The sequence below is a fragment of the Pleurodeles waltl genome, chromosome 2_2, assembly GCF_031143425.1.
Source record: "Pleurodeles waltl isolate 20211129_DDA chromosome 2_2, aPleWal1.hap1.20221129, whole genome shotgun sequence".
Lineage (NCBI taxonomy): Eukaryota > Metazoa > Chordata > Amphibia > Caudata > Salamandridae > Pleurodeles > Pleurodeles waltl.
The window spans coordinates 65,775,354-65,793,354 of NC_090439.1; the positions used below are offsets into that span (position 1 = coordinate 65,775,354).

The 18,001-nt window shown below is 49.8% G+C and overlaps 1 protein-coding gene across 3 annotated transcripts in view; it reads right to left on the reverse strand.

Annotated features, from left to right (window-relative positions):
* Positions 1-18,001, reverse strand: part of LOC138280126 (NFX1-type zinc finger-containing protein 1-like) — a 1,298,750-nt gene that overhangs the window by 1,176,758 nt on the left and 103,991 nt on the right. For all 3 annotated transcript variants that reach the window (XM_069219456.1, XM_069219457.1, XM_069219458.1), the window contains one exon: positions 4,364-4,585. In XM_069219456.1, coding sequence (XP_069075557.1) covers positions 4,364-4,585 — 222 coding nt within the window. The remainder of the gene's footprint in view (positions 1-4,363; positions 4,586-18,001) is intronic.

Here is an 18,001-nt window from a genome sequence, read left to right on the forward strand (position 1 = left end):
GGTAGGTACCTGAGGGACACAAAAGTGATAAGGGATTGACAAATTGAACAATGGAACCACTACCTCAGTGTACATTGAGCTTATATGTAATTTGACTATGTAAATGGCAATGTATGTACAATTGACAGCAATGATGCAGTTTTCTATTTAAGAATGTTGACCAGCACCATGAAATGGCAAGCGCCTGTCCTGTATATAAGGGACGGGTCGAAGTGATGTAACTCCTTCGGCGTTGGGCGTCAAGGCGGAAGGCAGTCTTGCACCGCTGTGCTAATCCTCATTGGCTAAAATTGAGCTCTATAGAGTACAGTGTCCAATGAGGATAAACTGTGGCGTTGACGGTGTAACCGCCATTTTCTGTCTATGAACTCACTTGATTCCTCACTTCTCACAGGACAACACCTCCGCTGTGTGTGCTGCTGTGACCTGAGTCTGGAACACACCATGGTCAATGTGACAGGGGAAAGAGCCACTGCCTACACTTCAGAGGAGTTGGAGCGCCTGGTGGATGGGGTCCTACCCCTCTACAGACAGCCTCCAGACCAACAGGTGAGTACATCATGAGGACGATGCATGCAACAAGGTTGCATGGAGATGTGTGTGCTGGCAAGGTGTATTTTGGGTGGGGGGCATGTCTGGTGGCTGTGTACATGCAGGGCTCCAGGTGATGTGTGTGCTATTTGAGGGGAGATGGGATTTGTGGGTCACATATGTGACAGGCTGGATTGTATGGTTAACGGTGTCCTCCTGTCTGTATTTCCTCTGTCGGTCAGCGCCCATCAGAAGGGATTGTGGCGTGCCATTGCCAAGGACGTGCAGACCCTGGGGGTCTATAGCAGGCAGAGCACCCACTTCAGGAAAAGGTGGGAGGACCTGAGATGCTGGGCCCAGAAGACAACGGAGGCCCAGGTGGGGATGGCCTGCCAAAGAGGTAGGGGTGCCTGATCCCCCCTGATGGCCTGCATACTGGCGATGACCTACCCACGGCTGGATGGGCGCATGAGGGCAGCACAGCAGCCACAAGGAGGTGAGTACAGTGTGTGTAACAGCCATCTTTGTTGCCTGGCATGGGATCCTGGTGGTGGGTTTCAGTTAGTGGGTGTCCCTTAATGCCAGCTCAGACATTTCTGCGTGGTCCAGCTCAGGGTAAATGGGTGTATGGCAAAATCTTGTTAACTAGCTAGGTGGCATTCCATGTCAGACAGGGCTTAGTAGGTCCCAGGAGGGGTGCAGATGGCTCTCATCTTGCTGTGGTACCTAGCCAATGGAATGCCAGTGTGGTACATAGTGCTCAACCTTGATCCCTGTGTCTGATGGCAATGTGTATGCCATCTGTGCTGTTGGTCCTGTAATTGACCCAGTGCTCCCTTTCTATCTCTCCCCCTATTTTCTTCTGTCATCCTGTACATGTATGCATTACCATCATCTGGCGGACGAGCAGGGGCACCAGCGAGTGAGGGAGCTGCAGCCCACAGGACCCAGGAGGCAGAGTCCACTGACGCTGAGGGGAACAGTGGGACGGAAGATGAGGGGAGCACCACAGCAGAGACAGGAGGTGACAAAACTGACTGTGATTCCTCCTCCGATGGAAGCTCCCTGATGATGGCGGACATCTCCGGAACCACCCCAGCTACAGGTACAGTCACCACCCCACATACAAGTACCACCCTCCCAGTATCCCCCCACCGAGTTGCCCATGCCCGCTCACCCAGGAGGGAATCTCCTTCGCCCCAGGCACCTCAAGCTCTGCCCCTGTCAGCCCTGTTGCCCTCAGTGAGGAGGCTATTGACCTCCTGAGAGCCATCTCTGTAAGGCAGTCAACCATTGTGAATGCCATCCAGGTGCTGCCATCCCAGATGCAGCTATGCAAAGCCTACCTGGAGGGGAGCCACAGTGGGTTGGCGGCCCTACAGAGATTGTTTCAGGCTCTGGCCTCCTCTCTGATGGCAGCCAGTGTCCCTGTGCCTGCCATTCCCCCCTCCAACTACCACTTCCCAGGCCCAGTCTCATCAACCCCAACCCATCCCATGCACACATACAGACAAGCATGCACACAAAACATCACACAAGAGTGGCACAGACAAACACAGGCAGCACAATCATGCCACAAGCGCTCACACATACAACAGACAGTTGCACACACAACAACCACTGCCTCCAATGTCTCCTGCTCCTACTCCGCCTCCTACTCCCTCACAGTCACATCCGCACTCACACCTGCATGCATTGCATCAACAGTCACCACCAACATCACCACATCATGCAGCACACACACCTCACTTGTAGACACCTCCACAACATCAATCCATGTGTCCTTTTTGTCCTCCCTCACCCTGTTAGCCCCCTCCTCCTAAGAGCCACAAACGCTCCCACTCAGACACCAAACAGCCATCCACCTCACGCACGCACACTGTCCATGCACCTGCACCCATGTCCAGCAGACATACACCTCCTACAATCACTCACAATACCTCCACTCCCATCCCTCCTTCACACATCCTGCCCCAAAGTCCCTAAGAAGCTTTTCCTTGCCCAGCTTGACCTCTTCCCTTCCCCTTCACCCCTCCGTCCTGCCCATAAGAGCAGGGTGCCAACGACCCAGCCCAGCACCTCAGCCAGTCTGCCACTGCTCCCACCAAGAAATCAGCTGTTGTCACAAAGGGGCCCCTGAGTGTGATGGCACCGACTCCGAGTAAGAGCATACCTCCGCCTCAGAAAGGGAGGACTATGGAGGCAAAACCTAAGGGACAGAGGATGGGGACAGTGGAGGCACCTCCTAGTCCTGGAGACAAGGACACAAGTCACATGTCAAAGGCCAAGGGGGGCTGTCACAAGAGGGGACACGTGGATCCCCCTCCACCACCGAGAGACAAGGATCCCCCTCCACCACCAAAGAAAGCCAAGCTTCCCCCTCCACCACCAAAGAAAGGCAAGGTTCCACCTCCACCACCAAAGAAAGACAAGGGTCCCCTCCACCAGCAGAGGGCAAGGAGCCCTCTCCTCCAGCAGACGCAGCCAAAGAGGCCCCTCCACCAGCAGAGGGCAAGGAGACCTCTTCTCCAGGAGAGGCTGCCAAGGAGCCCCCTCCACCAGCAGAGGGAGCCAAGGGGCCCCCTCCACCAGCAGAGGGCATGTAGGCCACCCTCCAGGGACTATTGGGAATGGAGCCCCCTCCAGAACAAGTGGGCATGTTACTCACTTCAGCTGAGGTGCCTCCCACCACCACCCTTCACCCTGAGGTGCCTGCCCATTTCCAAAATGATGCCCCTGAACAGTGGTCTCCGGATAATGTCAGGAGTCAAGTTGGGCCTTGGACTATGCCCTGTGGCCCTTTTGTACTTTGTACTGCCATTGGCCCAATCTCGACATTGATGTCTGCATTTACATTTAATTTTACATTATGGTGGTTGTTGAAAGCAAATTAGTATGTTGGTACATTCTAATTGTTGTCCTTACATTAATTTAACGTGGGTCCTGTGACATTCGTTTTACTTTGCAGCTGGTTCTGTTTATGGTGTGTGTGTGAATGGCGTGTGTTGTGCGTGTGTATCACTCTCCTTTTTCTCCCTCCCTCCCTTGTGTGCTAGGCAGCTGCACTCACTATCGTCGCCTTCGTCGGCGTTGGTGCTCCAGGATGACCATGGCATTGTAGAGCATTGGGATGACTTGGAGTTCCGGTTCCATGGCGGCGGCGGACTCCTCTGTGTCCCTGATGGTGAGTCTTTTGTTTTCTGTGAAGTGTTTCCACCAGGCTTTTGATGGCATTAGTACCGCTTCGGAAATCCTGACGGTTTGCTATGTCATAATATGGTGGGCGGTACCTTGACTTCCGCCTGGCTGTTGATGGCTACCACCGTGGACAGTGGTGTTTACGCCCTGGCGGTTGGTGTGGTGCTTTGGCTGTCTATGGGAGATATCACCGCCATGGTCATAATTTGGCAGTAATTACCGCCAGCCTGTTGGCGGTATTACCGCCACTTTAACAGTCACCACCAATGTCATAAAGACCACCAAAGTCCACTGAAGTGACTGAAAGTAAACTGCGGGTGCTATACAGAAAACAAAAATAAAACAAATTGCTGCTGTTCATTCAGGATGATTGCCCCCAATTTTTGGAATGACCTCAGAACACTGTCTGGATCCATTTTTGACCAAACTGATCACTTTTGCACAAATACTTAAAGGCCTGGTTGGTCTCTCCTACCTTTTGCTAACACTGGCAGAAGTAGTGTGGTGGATTCATGAAAGGTTATGTTGATTTTGAACTCCTTTGTTATACAAACTGTAATCATCGTCAACATAATTCCTCTGGCTCATCATGCGGAAATTGCTTGAATAAACTCCTACTCAGGACTCCACCTACCTTCCTTTCTTGATGAGCTGATGCCTGTTCCAGTTGTGTGGAGAACATGCAGATTTGTCTGGCTTCCACAAGGTTTTGCTTTTGAATGCTGAGGGACACTTCCTCTGCTTTCTGACTTTGAACGGCTATGCTGATTGTGAGCCTCTGAGGGTTGGGTTGATGCCTGTGAGGAAGGTTCAAAACGCCTGATTCCAGGAGAGGCAACAGGAATGCCATACTTTCCTGCAAGAATATAAAATGAAACAAATGTAACAACTCTATTCTTTACCCATGACTAAACGTAAAGTACTGTTTTATGCCATTTTGGAATATGTTCTAAGGTGCTTAACAAGTTTGGAGGAAGTAAAATGGATATCTTATAAACTAATCATCTGATCTAGTATTGTCTCCTGTGGTAAAAGCAACAACAGCTGCAGAAGCTACACAATCACATTGTGATACTTGTTTTTTGTTGAGCTGTTACCATAGAGTCAATTAGAAAATCATTGAGCATCATCTGTAAAGCTTCAGAACCTAACATACATGTCTAGGAGGTACTCAAGTGATCATTTCTACAATAAAGTACAGTGAATATAGAGGAAAGTAAGAAGAGAGATACACACACATAATGTGTGGAAGTAAAAAATTGTCTCAGTACAGAAAAGATAACCTGAAGGAGAAGACGACATGGAAAGTAGGAAGAAAAAATGCAAAGAAAGAAAGGTGAAAGGGAAAGAAATGAGGCAGAGTGTTATAAGACAACGGGGACACAAAGAGGAGGTGTGTACAAACAATACAAAAGAGTGAAACGGTGGTAAGGATTAAAGAAAAAGACAAAAAGCTACACATGCTACCAATCAAAAATGAAACAAAGCTTGGGGGATTTGGTGGGTGAGAATCAAACAGGACTTACATTGTGTCATAGCACATCTGTGATTATACTCAGGTTGATACATGTACTGCGGGGAGGGCGGCAGTTGGAGGATGAGTTTGCCTGTATAGACAAGGATACTGAAAACACATTTGACTCCCTGGAGTGGGATTACATGTTTGAAACCTTCAAAACGTTTGGTCTGGGTAAAAACATTCTGAATTGGGTAAGGCTACTGTACAAAGCATCCATAGCATTAAAACAGGCAACAGTCTCAAATAGCTGGAATGTGAAGAGGGGTACTAGCAAGAGGTGCCTATTTTCACCCCTGCTGTTTGTGATGGGTCAGAACCCACTGGCGCTGGCCCTTAGAAATAATTTATAGAGATAGGGGATTGTGGTGGCAGGGGTTGAACATATATTACTGTTTTATTATTTTACCTTACTCAGCCGGTTCAGTAGGTCCCACTGCACCAGAACAAACTTGGTGAATTTCAGAAGGTGTCGGGGTTGCGCACTAACTGGACCAAATCATTGATATTCTCACCAGAAGGTGTGATGGGATGCCATGGACTGGATCTCCCTGTACATGGTCTTAGATTGGAAACAGTAATTCTGTTTTTTCGGCATGCAAGTGCCATACACAATTGAGAAACATCATGCATATAATATAGGCAGTGTAGGAAAGTACCATCTTTCTTGGCATGTTACCCCCAATTTCTGCCTGTTTGTGTAGGAAAGTACCATCTTTCTTGGCATGATAACCCCATTTTTGCCCGTATGTCAGTATGTTTTTGCCTGTCTCACTGGGATCCTGCTAGTCAGGACCCCAGTGCTCATAGTTTGTGGGCTAATGTGTGTGTTGTCAGTAGTGCATAACTGTGTCACTGAAGCTCTGTTAACCAGAAACTCAGTGCTTATGCTCTCTCTCCTTTTAAATGTCTCACTATAGGGTAGTGACTTCATTTACCAATTTCAATTGGCACACTGGACCCCCTTATAAGTCCCTAGTATATGTAACCTATGTACAAAGGGCATTGGGCTTCCAGGAGATCCTTATGGGCTGCAGCATTTCTTTTGCCACCCATAAGGACCTCAGACAAACCCTTACACAGGCCTGCCATTGCAGCCTGCGTGAAATAGTGCACACACTATTTCACAGCCATTTTCACTGCACTTAAGTAACTTATAAGACACCTATATGTCTAACCTTCACTTGCTGACGGTTATGTGCAAAGTTACAAAGTGTGAGGGCACCCTTGCACTAGAAAGGTGCTCCCACATACTTCAGGGCCAATTCCCAGGACTTTGTGAGTGCGGGGACGCCATTACACGTGTGCACTACATATGTCAATACCTATATGTAGCTTCACAATGGTAACTCCAAATATGGCCATGTAAGGTGTTTAAGATCATGGAAATGTCCCCTCATTCCAAATCTGGGATTGGGGAGCCAATTCCATGCATCCTGGGGGCTCCACCATGGACCCCCAGTACTGCCAAACCAGCTCGCTAAGGCTTGCAATGGAGCTACAGGTGCTGACACCTCACAGACATGTTTCTGCCCTCCTCGGGTCTGAGCAGCACAGTCCCAGGAAGGCAGAACAAAGCATTTCCTTTGGGAGGAGGGTGTTACACCATCACTCTTTGGAAATAGGTGTTAGAGGCTAGGGAGGGGTAGCCTCCCATAGCCTCTGGAAATGCTTTGAAGAGCACAGATGGTGCCCTCCTTGCATAAGCCAGTCTACATCGGTTCAGGGATCTCCAGTCCCTGCTCTGGCATGAAACTGGACAAATGAAAGGGGAGTGTCCACTCCCCTGTCCATCACCACCCCAGAGGTGGTGCCCAGAGCTCCTCCAGTGTGTCCCAGACTTCAGCTATCTTGGTTTGTAAAGTGTGGGGACACTCTGGAGGCCTCTGAGTGGCCAGTGCCAGCACGTGGCGTCAGAGACCCATCCTGATAGGTCCTTACCTAATAAGGTAGCCAATCCCCCTCTCAGGGCTATTTAGGGTCTCTCCTGTGGGTTCTCTCCAGATTTTACTTGCAAGTTTCCAGCAGGAATCCTCTGCAACTACTACTTCATCCTCTGACCTCGGATCAACCGCAGACTGCTCCAGGAACCGCTGTAACTACAAGAAAGTATCCAAGAAGGCTACTGTGACTCTGCAACTTCAGCCCCAGCCAGCAACTGCAACAGTTTCCACAGTGTGCACGCTCTGAGGACTTCCCGTCTTCACTCTGCACCAGAAGGACCGAAAAAACATTCGGTGGAGTGACAGAGTCACTTCTCTGCTCCAGCAGGCACCTTCCAAGACGACGACCGTTTCTCTGGGACTGCTCTCCTGGCGACGACCATGCTCCCTGGAACACAGGTGGTGAACCCCTTCAACCCAGATTGAAGGTCCAGCTGTCCAAATGTGGCAGAGGTAAGAGCTTGGCTTCCCGGTTTGTACCCCTGTGCACCGCATCACCTCTAGCTCCTGAGGCCTCTGTGCACTATTTTCAAGAATCCTTTGTGGACAGCGTGGCCCAGGTCCCCAGCACTCCATCCTGCAACGCTCAATTCGCTGAGTTTGTCTCCAGAAGCATGAGACCTTCTTCTGTTGTGCTGCTACTGATTAAAGGTTTGTCTGAGCTCCTTATGAATGGCAAAATAAATGCTGCAGCCCCTAAGGATCTCCTGGAACCCCAATGCCCTGTGTACCTAGGTACCACATACTAGGGACTTATAAGGGGGGTCCAGTGTGCCAATTTGAATTGGAATATGAAGTCACTAAGCTATACTGACTAATTTGGAAGTGGAGAGAGCATAAGCACTGGAGTATTGGTTAGCAGAACTTTAGTGACACAGTTAAGCACTACTGACAACACACACATAGGCCACAAACTATGAGCACTGGGGTCCTGGCTAGCAGGGTCCCAGTGAGACAGGCACAACACACTGACAAATAGGGTTGCAAACTATGAGCACTGTGAGACAGTACAGACATACTGAGAAGCACTCACAAACAGGCCAAAAATGGGGGTAGCCATGCTAGAAAGAGGGTACCTTCTCACATTTGGCTGCTCTGCTATAACTACCCCTAAACAGCTTAAGCTGTTGGACACTGCCTACATTTCACTAATAAGAGACAACTGGACCTGGTATAAGGTGTAAGTACCTTTGGTATCCACTACAAACCAGGCCAGCCTCCTACATTGGTGGTGAAGTGGTGGAATAAGTACTTCCAATTGCCTTATCACTTTGCCACTGGTGTTTTTCACAAGAAAAGTGTACACCAATACTTAGCTCTATATACAATTATACCTAGCAGTCACTTTTTCACTCCCAAAAAGTTATTCCAAACTTTTTAAAGGTTTTACAAAGTTCTGAAAAGTTTTTCTTTTCTTCTAAAAAGTTGGGTGGAATAGTTTGCTTACTTCTTACTCTTCTCTCTAACTTTTTCTATCACTATGGGGGTCATTCTGACCCTGGCGGTCATTGACCGCCAGGGCCAACGACCACGGAAGCACCGCCAACAGGCTGGTGGTGCTTCCTGGCCAATTCTGACCGCGGCGGTAAAGCCGCGGTCAGAAAAGGGAAACCGGTGGATTCCCGCCGGTTTTACCCTGGCTAAAGGAATCCTCCATGGCGGCGCTGCAAGCAGCGCCGCCATTGGGATTCCGACCCCCTTCCCGCCAGCCTGTTCCTGGCGGTTTACACCGCCAGGAAGAGGCTGGCAGGAACGGGTGTCGTGGGGCCCCTGCACTGCCCATGCCACTGGCATGGGCAGTGCAGGGGCCCCCTAACAGGGCCCCATTAAGATTTTCAGTGTCTGCTTAGCAGACATTGAAAATCGCGACGGGTGCAACTGCACCCGTCGCACCCCAGCAAATCCGCCGGCTCCATTCGGAGCCGGCTTCATCTTTGCTGGGGCTGGGCCGGCGGGCGATCTTTTGAAGATCGCCCGCCGGTCCAGCAGGAAAGTTAGAATGCTCCCCGCGGTCATTTGACCGCGGGGCGGTGTTTGGGCGGTTTCCGCCCGGCGGCTGGCGCGCGCTGCACGCCGGGGTCGGAATGACCCCCTATGTCTTCTATTGAGGCTACCCCCAGGGTTGTCAAGACCACTTATGAAAATCTTAATTTCAAAAGTTTGCGGGGTCTCTATTTAGAAAGAAATTTAGGGATTGGGAAGAAGCCCAATAAGGATTTCCTGTTGAATCTCATTTTACAAGATGACCAGGAGCATCCTGATGGTCATCTACAATCAGAAGGGGACGGAGAGGGAGATTCTAACCAGGCAGATTCAGGAGAGGGTGCTGAAGATGAAGGGAAGGGTCCTTCCACAGATCTTTCTCTCAACAAACCACCTAGTGTAGCTGGTAGTGGGAAAGGGGCACACGCAAGTAGGGCACCCTTCAACCCTAGAGGCCAGGTCACTAGGGTTATACAAGTTAGGGAAAGATCAACCTCTGCTCACTCCCATGTCATTTCTGTGGTGGAATTGTCCCACACATCCAACCCTAAGGACCAGTCCCTAGATAGGGAACTCAGAAAGCTGAGGTTGGAGGAGGTCAGACTGAGACTACAGCAGCAACAGTTGGCTTTATATAGGGGAGCCCTAGTTGTAGAAAGGGAAAGACAGGGTTTTGGGTTAGTTACCCATGGTGGCAACAGCAACAGCAGTTTTAGAAATTCCAATGTTAAAGAGCACACATTTGATTCTAGAAACCTGCATAAAATTGCCCCCCCCTTACAAGAAGGGCGATGGCATTTACAAGTGGTTTGCCGCACTTGGGAGGGCCTATAGGCTCAGAGGGTCCCTCAGGTACAGTGGACTGCTATTCTGTGGTTGTCCTTGTATGGCAAGGGGAGAGATAGACTCCTTACTGTCAGGGAAGATGATTCAGAAAATTACATTGTTCTGAAGACTGTACTTTTGGATGGATTTGGCTTAACCACTGAATAATATAGTATTAAGTTCAGAGAAACCAGAAAATAGTCTTCACAAGATATGATAGACTTTGTGGACTGCTCAGTGAAAGCCTTAGAAAGCTGGTTGCATGGCAGCAAGGTGTCTGATTATGAACGTTTATATAATCTAATCTTGAGAGAGCATATTCTTAACAATTGTGTGTCTGATTTGTTACACCAGTTCTTGTGGACTCAGATCTGACCTCTCCCCAAGTATTGGGAAAGAAGGCAGACAAATGGGTCAGAACAAGGGTGAACAGAAAAGATCATACAGGGGGTGACAAGGACAGCAAGAAGAAGGATGGTAAGTCACATGACAAGGGTGGGGACAAAAGATAAAAAGTCAGAGTATTCATCAAGCCCACAAAAACCTATGGGGGTGGTGGGCCCAAATCCTCTTCTAACCATCAGAAAAAGCCTTGGTGTTATTTATGTAAGAACAAAGGCCATTAGACAAGTGATCACACTTGTCCCAAGAGAAACCCCAAGCCTCCCACCACCACAATCCCCACTGCTTTCACTAGTGCCCCTAGTAATAACAGTGGTGGTGGGAAAAACTTTACAAATAGCCAAACAAAGGGTGTAGCTGGGCTCACTTTTGGTAATGTAGTTGGGGTTTGTCTAGTTTGGGAGACCACTGAGGCTGTTTTAGTCTCTGAATGTGGCATTGACATTGCCACCTTAGTTGCTTGTCCCCTTAATATGGATAAGAATAAGAACAAGCAACTACCTCTAATAAATGGTGTTCAGGTTGAGGCCTACAGGGACACAGGTGATAGTGTCACTATGGTGATGGAGAAAGTGGTTGCCCCTGAGCAACACCTATTTGGTCATCAGTACCAAGTTACTGACGCCCATAACAACGTTAGCAGCCCATGGCTGTTGTGAATCTCAACTTGGAGGGGGGTGGCATTTCTGGTCCTAACAAGTTGTGGTATCGGGGGGGGTGTGGCTAACCCAGCCAAGATGGCGGGCGCAAAAGAAATGCTGCAGCCCATAGGGATCTCCTGGAACCCCAATACCCTGGGTACCTCAGTACCATATACTAGGGAATTATATGGGTGTACCAGTATGCCAATGTGAATTGGTAAATTTAGTCACTAGCCTGTTAGTGACAAATTTGGAAAGCAGAGAGAGCATAACCACTGAGGTTCTGGTTAGCAGAGCGTCAGTGAGACAGTTAGGTATCACACAGGGAACACATACAGGGCACATACTTATGAGCACTGGGGCCCTGCCTGTCAGGGTCCCAGTGACACAGACTAAAACAACATATATACAGTGAAATATGGGGGTAACATGCCAGGCAAGATGGTACTTTCCTACAGCGGGTTTTCCAGGAGGCTGGCAGTCGATGGAAAGACAGCCAGCCTGAACACGGCAGGAATTCCCACAGTGTTCGTAATGAGGGCCTATGTTCTTCCAAAGACCCGAAGAGGCATGGGAATGGCTGGAGACACGCGGAATAGGGGGAGGGCACTGCGGAGGGAGCGACCAGGCTGAACGTGGACGCCGTGGAGGACAGAGGAGACTGCGGAACAGGCGCCGCCTGCAGGCTGAACCTGCGGACGAACTGGGCTGAGCAAACCCATAGCCTGGACCTGAGTTGAGGAGCACAGCACAGACAGCAGGCCCTAACGGGCATGGAGTCACTACCCCTACAGGTGTCTCGGCCCCTCAACTTAAGATGGCGAGATCTATACCTAACTTGTTGTTGAGAGGTGCCCTGGGGAAGGGGAGTTGGGATTCACAGTTTTATGTTTAGGTGGTGCTGTGGGAGATGAGGGTCACATATATCCCTCCGTAGCGCAGGGAATATCTAGGGTGCACCCTCTCTGACTATAACCCCCTGATGCTCACATGGAGGGCGATTGACGATAGAGCCCCCATACCAATGTGGAGACTGACCCCGGCAGCACTAAAAGAACAGACTTACAGAGAAACGCTCCGCTCTTATCTGGCAGGCCATATTGCTATTAATAAGAAATCCGCCTCGGCCAGGCATGTGAAGTGGGAGACACTTAAGGTGGCGGCAAGAGGTTACTTCCTGGGACAGACAGTAGTAATAAGACACACCCTGGAGCGGGAATTAATAAAGACAGAGAAGATCATACATGAAGGAGAGGGGGGGAGGGGGGGAGTGTAGAGGTGACTGAGCACTCCATGTACGCGGAGGCGAAGAGAACCCACTCACAGATCGAGGAGCAGTTGAGATGCCATAGTATGGAGAGATACTTAGTCTCGATGCAGGCAGAGGAGGGCAAACCAGGCAATATGTTAGCTTGGCTTGTGAGACTGAGAGGGGGGGACACCTATCATGAGGGTGCGTGTTATCAAAGGAGAGAGCAGATACACACCAGGCGCCATAAACAACGCCTTTAGAGATTACTATACCTTCCTCTGTAGGAGTCCAGACATACCTGACACCGAAGCACTGGATGTTTACTTGCACCCACTACCATTGAATAAACTGGCGTATGAAGAGAGGGACAGACTGGGCAGACCAGTGACTGTAGGGAAAGTCCAGGAGGCCATCGCACAACTAGCGTCAGGGAAGACCCCAGGCACGGACGGACTCCCGATGGACTTCTATAAGAGGTACTCGCCCTGCTTGCTCCCCAGCTGGTGGAAATGTACACGGAGGCGTTCCAACGCGGCCTCCTACCGGACTCAATAAGGGAAGCTTTGGTGGTCCCTCTCCCCAAGCTGGACTCAGGGGAGGTGTCGGTGACTGACTTCCGTCCACTGTCAATGTTGAACAGTGACTTCAAGATCCTCAGCAAGCTCATGGCCAACTGATTGCTCCTACATATATCCAACTTGATACACGAGGATCAAAATGGGTTTGTACCGGCACGCAATACCTCACTAAACCTTAGACACCCCTTTGCTATCTTGCATATGCCACATGAGAAGAAGCCACCTGCAGGATTGCTCCTCGCGATGGACTTTGAGAAGGCCTTTGATTCGATGGGATTATCTGAGGACTGTCATGCTCCGAATGGGATTGGGGAAAGGATGGGTGAGATGGGTGGACCTGCTGTATGTAGCCCCCCCTGGCAAGAGTAAGAACAGGTAGGACAGTTTTGGAGGCTTATCCCATATGTAGGGGCACTAGGCAGGGGTGCCCGTTGTCCCCATTCTTATTTGCTTTGGCTATTGATCCTCTGGCGGCCAGGCTACAGACGGAGGGCAGGGGCAGAGGAGTGGAATGGGGACAGGATGACCATATTGTCTCACTCTATGCTGATGACATCCTAATCTACCTAAGGGAGGGTGAGTCAGGGCTACCGTGGGCACTGGCTAGTCTGGACCACTTTGGAGGACTCTCCGGCCTATGCCTCAATAGGGGCAAGACCTTTGTTTTCCCCCTGATGGCTGGAACTGAGTGCCCCTCATCCTGTCTGAAGGATATGGATTGGGCACCACATACTTTCAGGTATTTGGGCATACAGGTGTTCCATGACCTAAAGGACCTTCGCAAGGGTAACGTAGGTAGGGCGCTCCGTTCGCTCTGGGCATCCCTGGTGTTTTGGCGGTCTCTTAAGCTATCCATAATGGCCAGAGTATCGTTATCTAAAATGATTATGCTGCCCCGCACCTTTACTACTTCACCAACCTGGCGGTGTTAATCCCTCCGACGTGGTTCCGGGAGTTGAACACCCTGCTCAGGGACCTTATTTGGGACAGAGGCCGCAGACACACTGTGCTCGCGACCATGTGCAGACCGACTAGACCGGGGGGCTGGGAGCTCCAGATTTCAAATTTTACCATCTGGCATGTCAGCTGCAGTGGCTCTCCAGGTGGTGCGCAGGGGAAGGTCACCTAGACAGATGTACTGCTAACGGCGAGAAGCAGAGAGAGTGGATCATAGCACAAATGATAGGCAGAGGCGCTGGTGCGGAATGTCATGACGGAGGTAGCCTTGTCTTGCTGGAAGAGATGCTCGCGCCATATGGGAGTGGGATGGCCTTACTCCGCGGCACTGCCCCTTTTGGTGAGACACAACAGAGGGGGCCTTGCTGAGCTCAGGATTTGGAGTCTGGACGAAAGCTGGGGTGGAGACTATAGGGGACCTCTTCCGGGACAGGGTGTTGAGGCCCTTCACAGACATGACTGACCAAAGGGGAGTACCAGCTGGACAATTCCTATTGTACCAATACCTGATACATAACATAAAGGAACACTGGGGCACAGTTAATGCGGAACCTAATACACATTGGGTCTTGCACCTACTGCTAACCTCTGGAGTAGATCGTCATCTGGTATCCGGGCTGTACAGGGCCCAAAATGACAACACACTAGACCCACTACAGTCACTGAGGGGGAGATGAGAAAAGAAACTGGGTAGAGACATGTCAGAGGCAGGGTGGAAGAGAGTTTTGGCATACCCACGGGTGGTCTCACAAAATACACGACTACGATACATACAGTATAACTATACCACAGGACGTGCCTCAGTCCACACCGGCTGAATCTCATATATGATGGTGAGCTTAAAGGGTGCCCCAGATGTGGTGAGGTGGATGCGGATCTGGATCACATGGTATGGCACTGCCCCGGGCTCCTGCGGAGCTGAAAGGCAGTGTTGACAGACCTGGTGGATCTCTTGGGCGCCACACTGGTGTTGGCCCCTTCTGTGTGCCTGCTGGGCTTGTACCCGGGATTGACCCCTGGAAAAGTAAGCAGACGATTCCTTGACCTGGCATTGGTGTTGTTTTGGAGACGGATTACACTAGGCTGGAGATCGCCAAGGGACCTTTCCATAGAGGACTGGAGACGGGATGTATCGAAATGGGCAAGGGCCGAACTGCAGGTATTGTGGCGTGAGGAGGCACGGGGAGTGCGACAGACGCCCATTGCACTGACTTGGAGGAGGCAGTGACCAAATGGGAGCGTAGGGAACGAGAAGTGGGAACCCCAACAGCCACGGATCAAGAAGAGAGAGTGGCCGAAATAGGAGTGACATAATGAACCCTAATATAAATGGATAAACCGGTCTGGCCCTCCCCTAGAGAACAATGACTGAAGGGTCCAGAGGGATAGAGGGCAGGCACGGATGCCACCAGCTGACACTGGAGGAGGCGGCATGGGAGGGGAGCACCTCAGCCCCCTTGTTGAAGCACCCCCTGGAAAAGAAATCGTACAGATAGCGAGCGGACCTGGCGCCCCGCCCGGCAGAGGACCCCTGGCCCATACCCACGTAACTAGTAGCCAGTATTTACCCTCTCTACAATGTACCATCATGTACATAGTTTGATTAGAGCTAAGCATAAGAATGTTACGTGGTCAAGAGAACGATAACATAGTATACGACAAAGGAAGATATGTTTTGGACACACAGATTAAACACAGAGCTGGGACCTCACAAAGGCTGGGCGCTAACCTTGAGTGGGATTGCAGCAAAGATTTGATTAGAGATTACTCTTGGAAGTTGCAACGGCTAGTATAAATGAATGAATAAGTGTATGTCAAGGACATAAACAGAATTGATTATGTACAACAGTTAATAAAAACAATAAAACAAAAAAAAAGAAGTTGTGGTATCCACTTGCTTACCTGTAGAGTGTCTACTGGGCAATTTGGAAACTTCAACTTGGGCTGAAGTGGAGTTAGAGGCCCATGCAGCCATGCTGGGCATTCCAGGGCACATCTTTGCTTTTACCAGGGCTCAGGCCAACACGCAAAGAGGACAGGGAAACTTGGATCCTGGAACAATGGAGTAAGTGCTCTCAAAAACTAGGGGTAGAACGGGCAAACCCTTGTCCACTATCTCTCCGTCGCCGGGAGATTCCCCTTTTGATGAGGAGTCAACTCCTTGTCCAGAACCTACCCCAGAGGAACTTCAGGCTGGCACAGCTGAGCTCTTGAGTGCAGGGGGCCCCGCCAGGGAGGAATTGAGTGTGGCACAGCAGACCTGTCCCACACTAGAGGGTCTAAGACAGCAAATTGTCAAACAGCAAAATGGGGATATCAGTGACTCACAAAGAGTTTATCGGGACAACAATCTCCTTTATACTGAGGCAAGGGACCCAAAACCTGGTGCTACCAGGAGACTGGTCATTCCCTTGCAGTATAGGGAATTCCTCCTAACTCTTGCACATGATATTCCCCTGGCTGGACATCTGGGGCAAAGTAAGACCTGGGACAGACTTGTGCCTCATTTACACTGGCCTCACATGTCAGAGGACACAAAAGAGTTCTGTCGCTCTTGTGTCACTTGCTAAGCCAATGGCAAAACTGGTGGCACCCCAAAGCACCCTTAATCCCGCTGCCTGTGGTTGGGGTGCCCTTTGAAATGTTAGGGGATGATATTGTTGACCCCCTTGACACTCCAATTGCTTCTGGCGATAGATTCATCGTAGTGGTAGTGGACCATGCCACAAGATACCCAGACGCAATCCACTTAAGGACCACTACAGCTCCTGCAGTGGCAAAGGCCCTCCTAGGAATATTTTCTAGGGTGGGCTTTCCTAAAGAAGTAGTATCAAACAGGGGTAGTAACTTCATGTCTACATACTTAAAAGCTATGTGGAAGGAGTGTGGTGTTACCTATAAATTCATCACCCCCTATCATCAACAAACAAGTGGACTGGTTGAGAGATTTAACACAACTCTCAAAGGCATGATCACGGGACTCTCTGAAAAACTCAGAAGGAGATGAAATGTCCTCCTGCCATGCCTCCTTTTTGCCTGCAGAGTGGTACTCCAGAAAGGAGTGGGCTACAGCCCTTTTGAACTCCTTTTTGGTCACCCCAATAGATGTCCTCTTGCTCATGTCAAGGAGGGGTGGGAGCAACCCTTGAAGCCCCCTAAACAAAACAAGACATTGTGGATTATGTGCTTGGTCTAAGATCAAGGATGGCTGAGTACATGATAAAAACCTTCAGGCCAGCCAAGAGCTTCAAAAGCAATGGCATGACCAGAAGGCTGTCGTGACTGAGTACCACCCAGGAGAGAAGGTGTGGCTCTTGGAGCCTGTGGCACCAAGAGCAGTGCAAGACAAATGGAGTGCACCACATCTTATTATGGAAAAGGGAAGTGTGAGGTCACCTATTTGGTAGACCTTGGCACTGCAAGAAGTTCCCTCAGTGCCTTTAACACTACTATGATAGAGCAGATTTGACCCTACTCATGGCCACAGATGAGGGGCAGAAGGAAGAGAGTGACTCTCTCCCTGACCTCTTCTCCAACCCTGAAGCTGATGGCTTAGTGGAAGGAGTTGTAGTTGCAGACTGCCTCCCAGCAGAGCAGAGGGAGGACTGTAAGAATTTACTAGACCAATTTTCTGAACTCTTCACTCACACTTGGTCAAACTACTTGGTGTGAACATAACATTGATACTGGAGACAGTTTGCCTGTCAAAAGTAAGATTTATAGGCAGCCTTACCATGTCAGAGACTGTATTAAATCTGAGGGTCCGAAAATGTTGGACCTAGGTGTTATTGAGCACTCAGACAGCCTCTGGGCCAGCCAAGTGGTGCTTGTCCCCAAACCTCATAGTAAAGATGGAAAGAGAGAAAATAGGTTTTGTGTAGACTACAGAGGGCTCAATATAGTTACAAAAACAGATGCTCACCCTATACCAAGGGCAGTTGGTCTCATAGATACACTGGCATCTGCCAAGTATCTAAGCACCTTTGATTTGAATGCAGGGTATTGGCAGATCAAATTATCAGAGGATGCTAAACCAAAAACTGCATTTTCAAACATTGGAGGGCATTATCAATTCTCAGTTATACCCTTTGGTCTGAAGAATGCACCTGCCACTTTTCAGAGGCTGGTGAACACAGTACTCCAAGGTCTGGAAGCATTCAGTGTAGCATATCTAT